The sequence below is a fragment of the Culex pipiens genome, chromosome 1, assembly GCF_016801865.2.
Source record: "Culex pipiens pallens isolate TS chromosome 1, TS_CPP_V2, whole genome shotgun sequence".
Taxonomy (NCBI): domain Eukaryota; kingdom Metazoa; phylum Arthropoda; class Insecta; order Diptera; family Culicidae; genus Culex; species Culex pipiens.
In genome coordinates, this window is record NC_068937.1 from 113,312,311 (window position 1) to 113,332,731 (window position 20,421).

General features: G+C 39.1%; 1 protein-coding gene across 1 annotated transcript in view; it reads right to left on the reverse strand.

Annotated features, from left to right (window-relative positions):
• LOC120432499 (uncharacterized) overlaps nucleotides 1–20,421 on the reverse strand; it is a 343,681-nt gene that overhangs the window by 284,115 nt on the left and 39,145 nt on the right. Inside the window, exon 3 of the mRNA XM_039597712.2 lies at nucleotides 6,444–6,655. Within this exon, the coding sequence (XP_039453646.1) occupies nucleotides 6,444–6,655 (212 nt within the window). The remainder of the gene's footprint in view (nucleotides 1–6,443; nucleotides 6,656–20,421) is intronic.

The window sequence follows — 20,421 nt, forward strand, 5'->3', positions numbered from 1 at the left end:
ATCGAATTTTCCTCAGCTTGATGAACAGCGCGACGCCACATGTCAAACAGCTACCACGTGGACTAGCATCGCCTTTACAAAATTACTTTTTATTACTTTTTGAACCATAGAATTAGCATTCATGGTTAAGGCTACCAACTGTACGGATTTTTTCCTTACCATACGGATTTTCAAACCTCTTCGCGGATTTTTAACAGGCCAGATTTTTTGTAGGGAATTTTACGCATAATACGGATTTGTACGGAATTTTAACAACTTTTTAATCATTGAACTGCTTTTTTGAAAAGAGAGAGTTTTCCGGGGTTTCCTCAATTCAAACATGATTATCAATAATTCTAGAGTTTTTGAACTATTGTCTTTCGTATGTTGATAGGACCTTTAAACTCTTGAATTGTTCTTTTAGAAATTCCTTACTAAATATATTTATCATTTTCTAAAGGCTTTCTAAAACTTGTGAAAACATATGAACATTTGAATTAACAAATCTAGAGTTTTAACAGATCCTATATACTGTTATGTTTCACATGATATAGAATCTTTTCAATATAAAAAAACGCTGGACATGCGTTCGTGAAAACACTGAGAACGATATTATTCGTAAAAGGAAACTTGACATTTCGTAATTTTTTAAACGTTTAACAAAAAAAAATTGAAGAACATAATGATTTGATTCAAATCACGGTTTATTTTATGAATACTTTTAAACGTGCAAGTCATAAGCACTCTGATAGCATTTTGTGAAATTTGTTAGCTGTTAAAACGACGCAGTTTTATATTTTTAATTCTCAAATTTATTAAATTTAATTTATCTAAATAATTCATTGACAGTTTTTGCTACACCATGGTGTCATATCGGCAAAGTGTACGGATTTTTGCTCAGTAAGAGTTGGTAGCCTTATTCATGGTGATCAGGATACTATTCAGCTGTATTCTGAACCTCCAAATAAGAAAAAAAACTGTTATGGGGCAAATTTTACAATCACGTGGTAGCTGCTTGACACGTGGCGTCACGCTGTTCATCAAGCATTCATAGCATGCTAAGGAAAATTTGATGCTTTTCTGGGGAAAATCGTTGGTTCCGAAAACCCCGGATGTATTGCCGTTGAGCTCGATGGGGGTTGAAAGAATCGACCTGGTATCTTAGGGAAAGTTGTTCTCCAGACGATTCCGCTCATTTCTGGCCATCCTAGAAGTTTCTACATGTTTTCCCCAAGCCTGTAAGAGCGAATGAACGAAACTTCAAAATTTCCCATAGTAATTTCCATGTAAACTTAAACCCGCTTGAGACAAGCCAGTTTTCAACCAATAAGCTGAAATTTGGCGTGAGAGTCTCTACAGGGATGCCCTACAAGGGGAACCACACCAGAACTTGATCTGAGAATTTTTCAAATTCCGTACCTACCCTAATATACATGCAAGAGCCTTGAAATTTGCTGACAATAAATTTATAGTATAAATATTGCGCAATTCTCACTAACTTGGACATCGCACTAAATTATAGGCAATCAAACGTCAAAATTACCCCCCACTAGAGGGCGCTGAAACTTGGGGTGATGTTTTCATTATAACCTACAGCGAGTAAGTTGGTTTGAAATTTGAAATTGTTTTATTTCATCATAAAATCGAAATTTATAGCAAATTATACCATTTTCAGGTAAGAAATAAATAGCTTAATTGATATAAACGAAAATATTTTTGTGATGGCCGATTTAACCTGTTCATTATCTGATTCAAAATAAGGGAATGTTTTAATCAACCAAAGCCTAACTAATCAATTGAGAATGTAGATTATTCAAGAGGAAAAATATTTTTTAAAGTCACTTCCGAGGTCACTTCTACCATAAAAGCAAAGCTCTGCTTGAAAAATGGTAATTGGAATGATTTTCAAAATTTGCAATCTAACCTCATTCTCGCGTTTTCAATCCGGATCTAAGAATTTTCAATGAAAAAGACAACTTAGCAAAAAAATCAAAAAGTCAATCGATAGAACTTTTTATTTCTTACCTCCTGTTAACTTTATTTTATTCCAAAAGATCAATTTTCTTTTAAAAAACCTTTAAATAGTTTTCACTCGCCTTTGCACTTATCGCGCAAAAACGTAAACGTAACCTTGCACCAAAGTTCTCCTACTCGAATGTAGGTGGCGAATCGAGTTTTTAGCTTTGGTTTTGGGGGCCTATTGCTACTGATCGCACTATTGCGACTTGTCAAACTGGCTTGGGAAATTTGAAATTTCCTTAAAAATGATCAAAGAGAGCCGAGGTTTATCACTTGTTTTTTAGCTGTCACTCGCAATTTTGAAGTGCGATAGTTCAGTTTGGTGGAAACTGCGACTGGAAATGTAAATAAACAACGAGTGGTTGCCTAGATTTTTTAATTTTTGCTGTCAAAAGTGCGAGAGAAAAGTGCGGGCAAAATCCAAGTTATAATGCAAGAATCGATACACATTTTACAAAACAAACAACAAACAAACCATCCACATAAACGACCCCCGGGTCTTTTCTGGTCTCTATTGCAAGTTTCTGCTCGAACCCAACTCGAACCTAGGAGTCCGAAGGCTTGAATGGGGAGAGCACCCAAACCTCTTTTTACTCCAAAGAACCTTCCACCCCAGTGTTTGAACTGACGACCTTTGGATTGCGAGTCCAACCGCCGCCAGCGATTCCACCGGAGTAGGCTTGGTTTGGTGTGTTGTTTGTACTTGTGGCATGGAGACGACTCCTACACCTGGAATGACTTAACGGCCTAACAACCAAGGTCAGGACCGACATTTTACTTCCTCATCCGATGGAAGGTTACAGCAGATGGGAATCGAACCCAGAATCATCCGCTTACAAAGCGGACAGCGTAACCATTCGGCCACGCACTGCCACAAAACAAATAAACCTTGAATGACCCTTAGGGGAGCACACATCTTTCAATTTCATGAAGATTGATATGTCGTATGATAGGGTTTCTCTCATATTCCGGAAGTGTCGCCAAGGGACCATCGGTAACCGGTTCCAGATTGGCCAGGATGGCTCAGCAAACAACGGCATTACCAAAGATGACCATATCTTTCAATTTCATGGAGTTTGATGTGCAACATGATGGGTTTTCACCAAAAAAAAAGCCAAGTTGGCCGTTCATCGGGTACCCGGGAACCGGTTTTAGGTTTCCCAGATATGGCCAGTAACACTCCAGAGTAGTTCTGGCATGAACATTTCGGATGCTCCGGATTTCCAGAACGGATAGGTCACCTGGCCTGATATTGATATTTGTGGTAAAAGTACCTTTCGAGTGCAACCCGGAGCATCCTAATTGGTTGAAATTTACCGGAGATAAGGACATCAGAGTTGGGGCCTCAAAAAGATCTTTTTTCGGTTGTAGCCAATTTCCGGTGGCCACAGTGACCAAATCCGGTTTTCCAAGGTGGTTTGAATGGGGAGAGCACCCAAACCTATTTTCACTCCAAGGAACCTTCTACTCCAGGGTTCGAACTGACGACCTTTGGATAGCGAGTCCAAGCGCCGCCAGCGATTCCACCAGAGCAGGCTTGGTTTAGTGTGTTGTTTGTACTTAAAGCGTGGAGACGACTCCTACACATGGGATGATCTTTACGGCCTCACAACATCCAAGGCCGGGATCGACGTTTTACTTCCCCATCCGATGGAAGGTTGGAGCAGATGGAAATCGAACCCATAATCTTCCGCTTATTAAGCGGACAGCTAAACCATTTGGCCAAGCCTGCTGCAAAAGAACCGGAATCGGTCAAATACTGGATTTTTAATCAGTCTACGATCAGCAGAGAAGCGAGTCAGACGTGTGTCCCTCACACACCAAAAAAGTGCTAAAAAGTGCAAAAAATGCCTCACGGCAAGAAAAAAAGGCGTTCCTCACCAGCAGGATCGGTAGATTTGAAGAAGCTAAAAGTGCCGAAGAGCTACCTGCAAAGTCAGGCAGTTTGAGTAAGGACGCTCAAAATTCGTCTAGAAACCAGTTCGCTACCCTCCCTGTGGACGTGAGCAAGAAGGAAGAATTTGAACGACGGGAAAAGTTGCCACCAATTTTTGTGAAAACATCGTCATCGGACTCGGTGCAAAAGTGGCTGACCGGGTTTATCAAATCTGGTGCATTACGAGCTTCCATTCGCTTGTGTGCTGATGGACTCAAAATTCTGCTACCTACCAGAAAGGATTACAACTACGTTCGGGATTTCCTAAACATCACAAAGATTGAATAATACAGCCATGACGATCCAGGTAAACGCCCCATGAAACAGGTCCTCCGTGGCCTGTACGACATGGATGTGAGTGTGCTGAAAGAAGAGCTCAAAACTCTTAAGTTGAACGTGATCGAAGTCTTCAAGATGACGAGACACAACAAGGACATCAAGTATCGTGATCAACTGTACATGATTCATCTCGAGAAAGGATCGACGACGCCGTCTGAGCTGAAAGCAGTTCGGGCAATTTTCAACATCATCGTGACATGGGAACGTTATCGTCCAGTGCATCGTGACGTGACGCAATGTTCGAACTGCTTGCAGTTTGGACATGGTGGAAGGAACTGTTTCATCAAGAGTCGATGTGCAACCTGCGGAGGTGAGCACAAAACTCAAGCTTGCGAAACAATCAACGAGAACATCGAAGCGAAATGCTTCAATTGCGGTGGCGACCATTCGACAAAGAATCGTAGCTGCCCAAAACGAGCTGAGTTTGTAAAAATTCGGCAGCAAGCGATGACGAGGCACCAACCAAATCGTCGCAAAACACCACCAACTTTCACGGACGTGGATTTTCCTGCTTTGGCGTCACCTGGAGCGGGATCTGTTCGTGTGGTCCCAAATCTGCAGCCATTGCCGTTGAATCAGCGGCAAAAAGTTGCAGAGAATACAACACCTCCTGGCTTCTGTCAGCAACCGAAGGAAAACCAATCAGCATCAACGGGCGATGGCAGTAGTGACCTGTTTTCACCACAAGAACTTCTGAACATTTTCTTCGAGATGACAACAACACTGAGTAGGTGCAAAACTCGCCAGGAACAAGTAAGAACCCTTGGAGCATTCATCTTAAAATACAGTTCATAGTTTACTCGTTCTAATGATTTTGAATAATTCAAAGAATTTTTATTTTAGTTTTAAGTTAGGATTAGTTGTTAAAGTTATTTTTTTCTTTTTTACCCAAATGTATTCGATTCAATGCAAAAATGTAAAACAATTTGAAGTAAATAAATGAATGTGAACAGTTAATAATAAAACGAAAAATATAACAAAGATGAAGAGCTTTAAGCCATATCACTTAGAATGTAAATGAAATGTAATTATTATAAGAAAGTTCAATAAAGACATATTTAATTTAAAAAAAACTGGATTTTTAACGTGTGATTTTTTTAATACCAGGGGAAGGTTAAGACACAGATTTCCAAATATTCAAGTGACAATTTCATAAACATTTTTTTCTTCTGTAGTGCAACAGTTGAAAGGTTATTAAACATTGATAATGGAACTGTACTCTGACTCTGGCTCTGCGGCAAAAATGGCACATTAATGTCAAAATATCGTCAAAAAAAAAATTTGGGAGTCAAGAAAGTTATTTTCAAAGTCGTGTTTCAGTACGTCTCAGTTTCTCGGTGGTAATAGTTTGCTGGTAAAAACATATTAGAGTGATTTCAAATGGCCACTCTAAACAACGATGGTAAATTTAAACTCACTATTCAGCTTATGCAAATTTAGTAGTTCACGCGGGACAGAACTTCATCCCCTAGCATGCCGAATGGAACAGGTTTAAAGGTCGACCCGGACGCCCTGTCTCGCAGCATCCCGAAACCTGTCATCGAGCTTATGTTTGAGCTTCCGGGGTGAACTTCCGCCCGACGAGTGTTCGAGATCCGGACCTGAATGCCGTTCGTTGTTGACCCAAGGGATCTGTTGTCCTGCTGAGTGCAGTCCCGTTGTCCACATCAAACCTGAATCGAGAGGCCGTCACGACGACAATCGCCAGATAAGACCCGGGTGTGGTGGCCCGCGCCGTGCGTGGGTTGAGTCCGTCTGCAGTCTTCAGGTTTGACACTGAGCACTCAGGGTGAAATGTCTTTAGCTACGGTGAACGTGACTTGAGCTTTGCCTGGGCGAGGACGAGTGCATGTTTCAATTTATGCAGATTAAAGGGTTCAACGTATATGCCGTACAAGGTGGATGTGATGCGTAGCTGGCATAATGTTTGCTAAGCATTAATTATGCTCGGCTGAACCTGGGTGACGAACAACGTGTCACGCCCTGCTGTTCAATGAATGGTGTTGTTGTTTCACGGAGAGAGCAGGATGTAACTGGAATTATATTGTATGCAGATGGTAACTGGACGTCAAACTACTCTCGCTTCGTTCACTGTTATATTACGCCTTAAAAAACAAGTAAACCCGAAATTTGTGTCAGAAAAACTTCAGAAAAGTGTAGTTTTACTTACGTCAACCTTGATGCCGGTAAACGGAAAGATCTTGGCCGGCGGGTTCTCGAACGGTGAGTACCGGTAGAACTCCAACGTGCCCCGGTACCACTTGACCGAGTACAGTGGCGCACCCTCCATCTCGTACTGGCAGTGCAGCTGGGCTTCCTGACCTCGCCGCACCCAGGGGGGCTTAATGACCAGTGCCAAATTCCGAAGTCCCGGTGATGCCGCTGGAATGGAATGTTTGAGAAAAGAAAAATATTCCTAAGTTATTTACTCGCAAGGCTAAACATTCTAAATTTTAATTAAGAACTCTAATCACTATACTTTGAAAGCCAAGTTTGTAATTTTATCGATTTCGATAAGCTCCAAAGGACCCAACACAACGAGAGAAACTTTTCGCAGCATTTGGTCCCAAACCTCCGTAAATACCATGGTTTTATTATCCCGCGAGCTCGTATTTCGTTAAGCGGCCTTTTCAGCCATTGCCACGCAGTCGCTTCCCGACAAAGCGAGGCAAAGTGAACGGAAAGCCTTTATTGACATTCACAAGTTTATCGGATTTCATTGCTTGACGGGGCTACCACCTTGTCACTCCAAGCCACGTGCGGCCATTGACGGGGTTTATTTTGGATCCAACCAAGTTCATTGTGTCAAATAAAGGTCAAACTTAAGACATTTAGAACCATATAGTTTATCAACTTTTGAAACTTATTATTAAAAAATATCAGTAAGTTATAAAAGATGTATATCAAGATCATAAAAAATAAATTTTTCAACATTTTCCCGTAGTGCCACCTGTGAAACCATCGTCAGGCCGAGGGAATAAAATCCATTAAGCTGAATTTCCGGTGAAAAGGGGTGGGAGAAGTTTGCACAAGATATAAACAGAGACGCGCACTCTCTTATAGAGAAGGGAAATTTTTTGAATCTTATTTCAGTTTATTATTATTTACTCTCTAATTAGGGGAAATATACGCATTTTAATCACACTAAGCCGTTCGACCAATTCTCATCACTTTTGCCATTTCTGCTATTAAATCAACATTTTCAGATGTTTCAACAATGGAGAGTTGCTTGCTCACTTTTATTTGAGCTATTTATTACTTTGGAACAGTCAAAAACACTTTATATAAGCTATAATTCATGATCAAAGTGCTGATAGGCCGATAATAGAAATAGGCTGAGAAAGGGTATAGTTCCCCTAGATAGTAAATTAACAATAAAGCTCCATATTTTTTGAGCATGAAATTGATTCTGAAAGGTTAATATGCTGATAAACGATATCGAAATTTAAAAAAGCATTGATTTCTAAAGAATTTTCAAGAAATATTTTTTCTGTAGGTTTTCTTCTAGCATGCTTTTGCTTTTAACAAACATTTCACATGATTATTTCAGGAAACTTTTTGAACCTTTTGAATAATCAAATTATTCGCTTTACAGCATTGAAATCTCGTCTCGAAAAATGCCACCGGTACCTTCCGGAATCGAACCCAGGCCGACTGGGTGCTATTTATCGCTTCAACTGAATTGCTCTTAAAAGCGACTTTCATTCTTCGTGTTCGCAGTTCCAATTACGAAGATTTCGTCCTAATAATTGTATTTATGCTAGCATAAACGACACTCTGCGACTCCAATCAGTGCTTAATTTTCCTGTTTTTTTTTCTTTTCCGGCAGAATATAATAACCATTTTGGCCATTCCATCGCCGTCACCGTCTTCATCGTCGTTATTTGTCGAGTTTTTCAAACGAATTTTCCAGACCGCTTTGGTCGATTATGCTCAGAGAATAATATTGAAAATGGAGCAGTGGTTTAAGCTTGCTGATTTCTTTTAAATTTTATTTGCACATTCCGCGGGATTATAAATTTTTATCGTAGATTTTTATCAGAGATAGTGCGTCCGGGACAAAATTCCCGGGATTTTTCAAAAATTGGGAATTCCCGAATCCCGGGAATTTTTATATTTTGTCCAGGGAATTCTTGACATTGAACCGAAAAATCAAATTTTTGTCTGAAAATTCACATTTTGTGGTGAAAATAGGTAAACAGTTAAATACTTAGTAATCGATAAGAATTATAAAGCATCGAAATTTGTATTTGGCATATATCAGAAATAATTTGGCTTATACGGGGAAAATTATTAAAATTTTAGTTTATTGATCAGAAAGATGCCTTGCGCTTTAAATTTTTTTTTTAAAGTGAGGCTCAACTTGTAACATTTGCTGAACAAGTATTAAATATTTGAAATCTGTCATTAATTTTGAAAGATTAGTGCGCTGACCACGGGGACGCGCTGTCTTGTTTTTGCATGCTCATTTTCATTTCTTTTGTGTCGCTGTTTGTGTGCTTGGGTGCGTGGTTATTATATATAGGTGAAGGGATTTTATTAAATGATCATTATATTGCATTATTATATTTAATTGATTATATAACCACACTATATTTTACACTTAACACATTAAACAAAACACATATGAAACTGTAAACAGGAGCGTTTGGTACGGTATGTCCACGCATCCTTCCTCCCCTGTAGATTCTGTGAAATGTGCTCCGTTCACAGAATCTGTCTCTGCGGTTAATGCAACGCAGTAGGCCTGGCCGCTTTAATTTATGCAATTCATCTTAGGGGTTACTCAAGTGTACTGCAATAATTAATATTGACAAGAAAGAACTTGGGGCGTAATCTAACCCCAAGTTCTTCCAGGATGCTTTCTTCGGACTGGCTGCGCTTGTATTCGATTAGATTAGATTAGAAATCTGTCATTAATTTTGAAATACAGTCCAGACTCAATGATCCGAATGTTCGATTATGCGAAGTTCGATCGACCGGAGGTTTAATGGGACTTTGGATAATCAAACCTCCCACAAAATCATTTTTTTTCTATTTTTTTTTATTATTCGAGTTCGGCGACCCAATTTCAGTCAAATTGAAATTGTTGATTACCTAATAAATTCCCATTTATTCCATTCTCAATCACTTTATAAAATAGTTTAGGTGTCTGCCTACGATCGACAATCAAAATTAAGAAAGCAAAATAGTAGTTTATGCAACAAGTTGCAAAAAGATGATTTTTTCAGCACGAGTCGTACATTTATCCAACGAGGTTCACCGAGTTGGGTAAATACGAAGAGTGTTGAAAAAATCAAGTTTTGCAACGAGTTCCATTAAACATTTTTTGCAATTCCAAAAAAAAAAACACACTGAGTGAAATTTTATGTCAAATTTTCATGTATTTTGTCAAAAATCGTTTAAATCAAAAAAATGTTGAAAAGTGTTAATTTTCAAAACAAGTGCTGAAAAGTTCAACTTTTCAGCACCCATTTGAGTGCTGAAAAGTAGAACTTCTCAGCATTTATTTTGAAAAGTGTTGCTATTCGATTCTGTTATTTTTGGTACAGAAAAGTAGGCTATTTCGTCGTTCAAAAATGACAGGAAAAGTAAATAGTTTCACGACGGAATTGCAAAAAAATGTTTTTTCGTGATTAAGCGAAGCAAGCGGCCCAAGATTTGATTATTCGATGTGAAAATTTTCCAAGACCTTTGCCTTGAAGCTTGAGTTTTTTGCTGACTTTTCGGAAAATATTCAAAACAAATCAGGTTGACAGCCAAATCAACGCTGAATTTCAGTTCAACCTGCTGATTTTTACACAGCGGTTGTTCGGCGGCTGTAACCTCCTGTCAGTCACTGCGAAGGAGTAAATTGATTTTATCTCGCAATAAGCAATACACTAAATGTAAAAATATGTTCAAAAATTTAACGCATTGTTTTATTTCAAGTTTTTCTGTTTATTTTTCCAAAAAACTTAAACTGTTAAGAAGTTATTAGTTTTTTTTTCTAATTGTTAGAAATATTCTCCAACTTGTCTCCAACCCCACTCTATGGTGACATTGTGTTGCCCTGCTCCACGTCGAACAGCTCTTCCGAGTCACTCTGGCTCCGGCAAGGTCGCTCCTTGTGTCTTCGTTCAACAGCTCGCCAAGACAAAGAGAGCGAGGGAGGACGCGTTCAACAATCTTCTTCATTATCTCTTCGCTTGCCTGATGATTTGGCCGTCATAATTCCATCCCGGGGACGTCAAAAGCGTCAAATTTATTTTATTCAAAAATCATGTCGTGTTTGCCTTTGCCACCCCACATCCCCTCCCTCGGGTGGGATTTGTCGAGTAAGATGGATAAATTCGGGCAAAAATGAGAACACAAAAACGGCTGGCCATTTTTATGGACGATAGTGAACTTTTAAAGCTTCTCGAAATTCTTATGTTTGAGCGTGATAAGCCTGGAATTTTACGTCACATTCCAACCGTTTGTCCTCCGATTGGATGGGCAACTCCGTGAATCAATTAGCCCCAGTTTCGGCGTTTTCTTGGAATCATCTTTGTTGAACTTTGAATGGGCTTGAAGATGTTGAAAGTCAAGTTGGGCCAAAAGTTTCCTAGACATGGGAAATCTCCTCAGATATTTGCAGTGAAAAAACTTACTCTGATTAACGATAAATGGTTGGTTGGTTTTGTATCTTGTAGCTTCAAGCATTTTAAGAACAACAAAATGGTTTTATCATTGGAAAATTATTTCGAGAAAAAAAAACCCGGAAAGTTCAGAGCATTTCTTTGTATGTGACTAAGGGAGAAGTAAAGTAATTCAGTTCGAGTATTTGTTCAATGGGAAAATTAAAAATAATAGAAATATGATATGTTTTTAACATCCATGACCTAAAAGAGTTTAAGGGTTTTATCCCATTCCCCAGAAGGCCATTCCCCAGAAATCCATTCCCCAGAATGGTCCATTCCCCAGAAACTCATTCCCCAGAATGACCCATTCCCCAGAAAAGTTTTTTTATTATGAATGTAATTTATTTCAAAAAGTGATCAGTTTTAAAATGTGAAGTGTTTAGATTTCGTCTATATAGTGATAACTGCTGACAAAAGTTGAATGTACCCTTCTTTAAAGATGGGAAAACTCTCTTGACTGTCATTAATGCTGATGAAAGTTTAATTTTCCCTTTAACGTTGAAATTTTCCTTCTTTAAAGAAGGGAAAAAGTTGAATTTTCTTTCAGCAGTGTGTTTTTGAAGAAGGAAAATGTCAATTAGTATCAGCAGCAGTCACGATGTCTTCTTTAAACCGACTTTAGAATTGAATTAATGTTGAAAATGTTATGCGCCATTATGCCACATTGCGTTATGCCAAACGGCATTATGCTAAATGGCATTATGCCAAATGGGAAATACATATAACAAGTTTATCAAGGCCCTAACATTTCTGAGGAATGGCTCATTCTGGGGAGTGAGATTCTGGGGAATGGGATAGAACCGAGTTTAAGATTTGCCTCATCGACTTATAGAATAATGCATAGAATCAATCAAAGTTAAACGCTTTGATATGAGTTATTACTGTCCACAGCATTTCGTAGCAACTGTGGATAAACCTTGTCAAATTTTGGTTCGCAGCTCGTGCTAGACCATCCCCAAATCTGTGATAAACAAGTTCACCAAGGAACGCTACGAATCCGGACATTAAAAAAAGTCGATGAGTGAACAGGTAACGGACCAACTCTTCAAAGGTGACGACTTCCGCACAGGCTGAGCTATCTCGTACCACTTTGCCCCGTTTGACCCTCTCTAAGCGCATCAACTCCATGTCGTGGAACAATTTGCTGAACTCATGTTCGACCAGCCCAGTTTCAATTTGCTGGCCAATCAGCTCGTTGAATCTCCTGATGAAGGGTAAATCTTTGCGAGCCATCATTGCCAGGTTGGAGACTAGAACCGATTCCGGAACGACGTGCACAAGATCGCGCCCGTCTTCGTCGTGGAAGGTTTGGGCCAAATTACGGGAAAAGGGTTCCATCAGCAGCATTCCCACAGGGTTCTTGCTGAAGGACTCGATGGTTTGCCGTTTTGACAGAGGATTGATAGAGAGGCGTTTTCTAATTCGCTGAATACGAGAACCGTCTGTATCGTCATTTATGCAATTGTATACTGGTTGAGTTGTAATAAGTTGCAGGTCTGTCGCTAGCAAACGCTCCAGAGTGTTGATGTCATGATTACGCGGGATGCTTGCAACTTCAAAGTATGTAGCCTGAAAGTATGCGTTGAAGAAAACATTAAAAAGCATCACCGCAACTGCGACGTGTCTTAATTTTTCGAATCTATCTAATGAAACGTTCAGCAATATCCCGAAACTAGCCATTAACAAATAAGACCGGTCTGTTTCACGTGTTGGTCCGTAAGTCCGCCGGAAAAATATCCCAAACGAACAAAGAATGAGAAAATAGGCCAAAATCAGCATCTGATACTGAACTGTAAGTGATTCCTTAAATCGAAATCTGTTGCTTAACTGATCGCGATTCTTCGGCACTGCAAAGAGCAACTTTGTTTGTGTTAAAGGATGCAAAAAATCCGTTTTTTCTGCAGTCAATTTGTAAATCAAGCGTGGGTGAAGATCAACATCAACATTACCAGGATCCGAATCTAGGAAAAAAAAAGTTTGACTGGATTCTGTGCTCATTTGTCTAACCCCATTCAAAATAAAACATTACCATCTAGAAATTTAGTAGACGTCGGTTGGATAGAAAAATTCATGTGCTGTTTCATCACCTGCATGATATTAATTCCGATGGAGTGCAACCCAGGTTTTTTATTGTTATTTATAATTTTTGTAATCTAAAATAAACACAAGTCATCTAAAAATCAAGTTACCCAATAACATTTGCAACATTACCAGAATTGGGTATCCGCTTAAATTTTGAAAGTTTTGCATTTTCCGAAGATATCCTCGAGAATTGTGCAAAGCTGCCAAATTGTGATACTCCATCGTGAACGGATTGAACAGGCTCCAATGCTGTTCAGAAGTTGGCGTCACAATCACGACATTCACGAGGTGGAAAAACCTCCACACAAGTTTATGAAGGTCAGCCACTTCCTCAACCGTGGCTATAGGGTATGTTATGAGGCATCGCGCAAGCGGGTTCGTCTTTTTCACCAAACGTAGAGACGAAAGAAATTGCTGTTCACCTGTGATGAAGACCACGTACCCCTCGGAGTCAGAGTGCTTCCTGGGGGCTCGTTCTAGGACGTTGATATTCTCTAAATTTTCATGAGAAATCACGTACGCAGGTATGTTCCACCGATCGTTGAAAAAATTTACGTATTTATCACTCTCCACGTCGTTGGGTAAATTAATGAAATACACCTTTTTAATACCCTGTGCGATGAGTCATCTTGTAACTACTATTCATGAAATTAGAATGCTTAACTTACCTCAAAAAAGATTTGCAAGTGAGTAACGTTTATATAATGACTAGGCACAAGATCAAGAATTTTGTTGGTGGTTGTAAATTTGATGAAACTCATAAAATATAGAAAATATATTAAAAAGAACATGGTGACACTCCGTAGCTTAGACAGTTATTTATTAAATGTTGTGGCATTCGTTGTAATGTTGGCTTTCACTCTTGTTTATTGCGACTAAACGATTTTTTTTTTGTTATAATTGGTCAAATCCATTACCGCTACATAGCCATTATGTAGTTGTGTTCAATTGAAACGAATGTCACTTTTTACTGTTAAGGAATTAAAACTCTAAGGGTAATGCAATTGTCCAGGGATATTTCAAACTCAGCACGACAAAAAATGGAGACTGATGAAACTGATTTTAAAATTTAGATTCGTTAAAAAGAAGGATATGGATAACAAGATTTGAAAAGGGGCTTTCAAGATATCATTTACTGAAATAAAATTGAACCAAGATTTCAACAAATTTAAACAGTGTGAAACAAACAGCAGGGTGGAATCGAGTGATATGGAAAAATTGAAAATGATAAAAATTCAATCTGCAACACATTGTTCAGGTCCCTTTTAGGATCCCAAGCAATCTCCCAAAATTTTTGAACGATTGGTAAAGCCAACGATTGGCGCAAGGCGAATGAAATGTGTATGAAAATTACAATTTGGAAACTTGCATTTTGACATTTTTGAATCAACAAAATTTATGTATTATTAATTTATGCAACTAACACCATAAAAGTATAACCCTCAATGTCCTGAACAGCTATCCCAAAGAGAGTATGGTGCTATAGTGCGTCACAAAAAAAGATACAGAATTTTCAAAAGTAGTGGATTGAAATTATCACTTAGAAAACATCAATTTTCCTGTTTTTAAACCTTTGCATTGCAATATCTCAGCAACTAAAGGTCGTTTCAACAAAGTCCGATAAGCAAAATATAGAGAATTTTCTCAGCTTTTCAAAAATATTTTTTTTTTCAAAAGTGGGCAAACATGTGCACTAGCCTGTCCCATTTTGAGGTCATGTCAAGGAATTTTAGGTGCTCACTTCTTAATTGATAGATTATGATGTTAGGAACAATGTTTTCTTAGACAAGAAAAAATAATAAAATACTTTCTCGCACCCCCTAGTCGATTTACTGAAAAAAGTCACTTTTTTGAACAAATTTTCTAAAATCGCTTGGAATCAATACAAAAACTGTTTCGATCAGGTGTGTATTATCTTCAAACGATAGGTTTTTGTCCATAGATTAAGATGCACTATCAATATTGGACCAAAATTTTAGTTTTTGGACTCTCCCAGGCGGATTTGTGTCGAAAAAATCGCAATTTTTAGAAACTTTTTTCAGAAATGTTCATTTAATTTAGGGTAGCCTATTTTTCCCAGTGAAACCAATGCATGCAGCTCGTAGGAAATTTCATGGCGCACATTTTTCTTCTGTGAAAATCCAATTTCGACACTCCAGAGCCGAGATATTTGAGTTTTAGTGAGGAAAAAAGTGCCAATTTTCAAAATTTCTCAGAATTCAGAAGCAAGGCCTACTAATTACACGATGTAGCAAGCATATGTCTCAATGGTCAGGGTATACTTTTTTATAGTAATTTTGGCCGCTGACTCCGAATCTGAAATCAAATTTCGTGTAAACAGTGATGTTTTGGAGCTACACCCTTTTGGAATGTTATTTGCGTGCCTTAAAAGGCAGTTTTTGTAAATATTGCTCGGTTTGTTCTAGAGGTCGTATCGAGGTGCTCTGATTTGGATGAAACTTTCAGCGTTTGTTTGTCTATACATGATATGAACTCATGCCAAATATGAGCCCTCTACGACAAAGGGAAGTGGGGTAAAACGGGCGACAAATCGAGCCTGGGAGAGTCCAAAAACTTAAATTTTGGTCCAATATTGATAGTGCATCTTAATCTATTGACAAAAACCTATCGTTTGAAGATAATACACACCTGATCAAAACAGTTTTTGTATTGATTCCAAGCGATTTTAGAAAATTTGTTCAAAAAAGTGACTTTTTTCAGTAAATCGACTAGGGGGTGCGAGAAAGTATTTTATTATTTTTTCTTGTCTAAGAAAACATTGTTCCTAACATCATAATCTATCATTTAAGAAGTGAGCACCTGAAATTCCTCGACATGACCTCAAAATGGGACAGGCTAATGTGTCAAAAAAGTCACTTAAATATGGATTTAACTTGAAAACGGTGCACTTTATCAAAATTTTAGTAGAGTACTTTTTGATTGCAAATTTGATTTTACATCGAAAAATGAAGTTGAAAAATTTTTACGACCAAAATTTCGATTTTTTGAAAAAATCAGGAAAATCAAGACACCAAATCGATCAAAAAATTCCTTCAAAAGATACAGATTTTTGAATTTTCATACATCATTTTTGTATGGACAGCTGCCAAATTTGTATGGAAAATTATATGGACAAACTAATGATGCAAAATGGCTTCTTTGGGCATACCGAAGACACCAAAAAAGTTTCAGTCGGATTAAAAAATACAAAAAAAATCGAATGACCGAAATCCTAGAGAACTGCATCCCCTACAACCACGACATCAACACGTTGGATCATTAGTTGAAGACCAATTTGCGCTTTGTAACGTCACAAACAATCTACGACAGTTTACGAGATATTACCAGCGATTCATATCAAGAAACGTCATCGAAGTATTTTCGGAGAAAACTCATGGTTTGTTAATGATCGCCTGTGAGGCCCATTTTTTGGCTCAGACCATCCACGATGACCACGGAAATGATTTGGTTCACGTCGTGTCAGAACCAGTCCACGAGCTCTACCAAGCGATTGTGACTCGCACAGATTTGCCCTTCAAGAGAAGATTCGACGTGCTGATTGGCCAGATGGTCGAAACTGGAATAGTTCAGCATGAGTTTAGTAGGGTGACTACTTACATTAAACAACTACGTTTGGCGCGAATTAAACAAGGTCAAGTGGCCCTCAATAGTATGCCTGTGGCTGATGTGGTCAGTTGTAAGGAACTGATTCGGACCGTGACCTCGCATCGGGTATTCTTAGTTGCAAGTTTTGTTGCATTCTTTGGTGAGTTGTTATGCCACAACGTTGGAGAATATCTTAAAAGAGCTATTATTGAAATATGGAATGCAGTACGATGTCTTGGTTACGAAATAATGTGGAAGAAGATAGTTGGATTTAAAGTCATTTGCACCAAAAGAAGACACGTTTAGTAACACCGTAATACCTAGAACTGTTAAGTTTATCAAGTAAATTTGCTATCGAAAACACCAAACAAAAACAAATATAATCGAACGAGGCTCTGTCTAATCTAATCTAAACTAATCTAATCTATGATCTTGTGATTAGATTACGCCCCAAGCACTTTTCTTTCTTATTAATGATTGTAGTTCATCCGAGTACACCCGAAAATGTAAAAGAAAAGTTGAAACGGCCATCCTTAGCACGTTATGTTTACCGCAGAGAAGATTCTGAGAACGGATCACATTTGGGTAATTTTCCGCCAACTCACACAGCAGTTGCCCCGACCCCTCTTCGATTTGCGTGAAACTTTGTCCTAAGGGGTAACTTTTGTCCCTGAGCCGAGGTCCGTTTTTTGATATCTCGTGACGGAGGGGTGGTACGACCCCTTCCATTTTTGAACATGCGAAAAAAGAGGTGTTTTTCAATAATTTGCAGCCTGAAACGGTGATGAGATAGAAATTTGGTGTCAAAGGGACTTATATGAAAAATTAGACGCCCGATTTGATGGCGTACTCAGAATTCCGAAAAAAAACACTAAAAAAGTTTTTAAAATTCTCCTATTTTCCGTTAATCGACTGTAAAAATTTTTGGAACATGTCATTTTATGGGAAATTTAATGTACTTTTCGAATCTACATTGCTTTTCCCGATTTCGTGTGAGTTGGTAGAGAATTCCCCATTTCACAGAACCTACAGGGGAGGAAGGATGCGGGGACATACCATACCAAACACTCTTATTTACAGTTTTATATGTGTTTAGTATAAAATATAGTTTTGTTATCAGTGTTGCAAATGAGTGATTGTGAAAAAAAACTAAAAGAATTTTATCTAACAAAACTTATAATTGCAAATAGAGGTTAACTTATCAAAATAGGTTTTAAGTTGTAATATCTTCTAACAGATCTTCTTCATCAAATTGTTTTTAAGGTGAAACGTTTTGAGTCCAACAATTACGCACCACATTATTTCGTAGCACCTGCTAGCAAAAACAGCCAACATTTTACCAACCATTTGCTTTGCACATTCTCCAAAATTGTGCCACAGCAATTCTCCGAAAAACGCTATGAAAGAAAAAATAAAAAAAGTTAAATGAGAACTTATTGTTCGAATCAGTTCGTCAAATGTCACAACGTCGGAAATAGCCCCAACATTGGTTGCCATTTTGCCCCGTTTGACCCGGTCCAGGCGCTTTAGTTCATTATTAGCAACAACTCGGTTTAACTCGTGTAGAACCATTCCGGTTTCGATCATCTGACTGATCAACTCGTTGAACCTTCTGATAAAGGGCAGATCCTTGCGAGCTTTCATCGCTTGGTAGAACTCGTGCACCGGTTCAGGCACGACATGTACCAAATCGTTACCATGATTGTCGTGGATTATCTGAGCCAAATGGCGAGCCTTGTAATCGATCAGCAACAGTCCGTAAGAACTCTGCGAAAATGTTTCAAAGTAATCGTCCTTAACTTCGTAGATTTCGAGGCGTTTTATGATTTGTTGAATACGGGAATCTCCCGTAATCTCACGTAAGCAGTCGTAGATTGATTGCGATGTTACAAAACGCAAGTTTGTTTTTAGCAAGTGATCCAACGTATTGATGTCGTGGTTGTAGGGAACGCTGGATATTTCAAAGTAGGTTGCCTGGAAATACGCGTTGAATCCCACGTGGGCAAGCATTATCGCTGTTGCGACGATCCTTAGCCGCTTGAAATCCACCAATGCAGCGTTAAACAATATACCTGCACTTGCCAAAAACAAATAAGTTCGATCGGTTTCACGTGAAGGTCCGTAAATCGTTCGATGGAACTGTCCAAAAAAGTTAAGGATCATGAAATAGAACATAAGCAGAACCCTAAACTTTGTTGTTAGTGAATCGTTGAACCGAAATCTGCCACTCATTCGCGATCGATTCTTTGGCACTGCAAAGAGGACCTTGGTTTGCATGAGAGGATGCAAAAACACAATGCTCTTGTTGGCCAAATCGTAAATCAACCGCGGGTAGTTATCCACGTCTACGAAATGTGGCTCCGAATCTTGAAAATAAAGATGAATGAGATGAGATTTTTAGTCACTATATAGTTATTTTAAAATTTACCACTGAGAAATTGCTTTTGACAAAGGACTTTGTCTTAAAGCTCTATCTGCGGTGTCAATGCAAAATTTTTCGAAAATGTAGCGTTACCGTCGCAAGCCCTCGGCGTGACATTCTGTTTCTGTTGCGTAGATGCCGTGAAAACTATTTAAGCTAAAAGTTAGCCTCTGGAGGATTTAGTGTCCATCAGACTTTCATCAAAGACGGACCTTACGTTGGGAATTTTATTGCTCACACACACACACGCAGGTGGTGCACGAACTTGAGAGGAGGTCCAAGAAGTTATTGACGGTAGCCAGAACGGTCACCGGAATACCGAAATTATTGGGAACAATTTGGTAGGATATCGGCCACACCCGGTGTGGCCAGTGCCCTGAGGGAAGGTTCTACCGGGAGGACATTTACGGGACCATACAAATTTGGGCAATATGGGTATCAAAATTCATGGTTTTTGATACTGGTAATGAAAATGGCCATTTTGGCAGGATTGGCCACACCCGGAGTGGCCAGTGCCCTGAGGGAAGGTTCTACCGGGAGGACATTTACGGAACCATACAAATTTGGGCAATATGGGTATCAAAATTCATGGTTTTTGATACTGGTGATAAAAATGGGCATTTTGGCAGAATTGGCCACACCCGGAGCGGCCAGTGCCCTGAGGGAAGGTTCTACCGGGAGGACATTTACGGAACCATACAAATTTGGGCAATATGGGTATCAAAATTCATGGTTTTTGATACTGGTAATGAAAATTACCATTTTGACAGGATTGGCCACACCCGGAGTGGCCATTGCCCTGAGGGAAGGTTCTACCGGGAGGACATTTACGGAACCATACAAATTTGGGCAATATGGGTATCAAAATTCATGGTTTTTGATACTGGTGATGAAAATGGCCATTTTGGCAGGATTGGCCACACCCGGAGTGGCCATTGCCTTGAGGGAAGGTTCTACCGGAAGGACATTTACGGAACCATACAAATTTGGGCAATATGGGTATCAAAATTCATGGTTTTTGATACTGGTGATGAAAATGGCCATTTTGGCAGAATTGGCCACACCCGGAGCGGCCAGTGCCCTGAGGGAAGGTTCTACCGGGAGGACATTTACGGAACCATACAAATTTGGGCAATATGGGTATCAAAATTCATGGTTTTTGATACTGGTAATGAAAATGACCATTTTGGCAGGATTGGCCACACCCGGAGTGGCCATTGCCCTGAGGGAAGGTTCTACCGGGAGGACATTTACGGAACCATACAAATTTGAGCAATATGGGTATCAAAATTCATGGTTTTTGATACTGGTAATGAAAATGACCATTTTGGCAGGATTGGCCACACCCGGAGTGGCCATTGCCCTGAGGGAAGGTT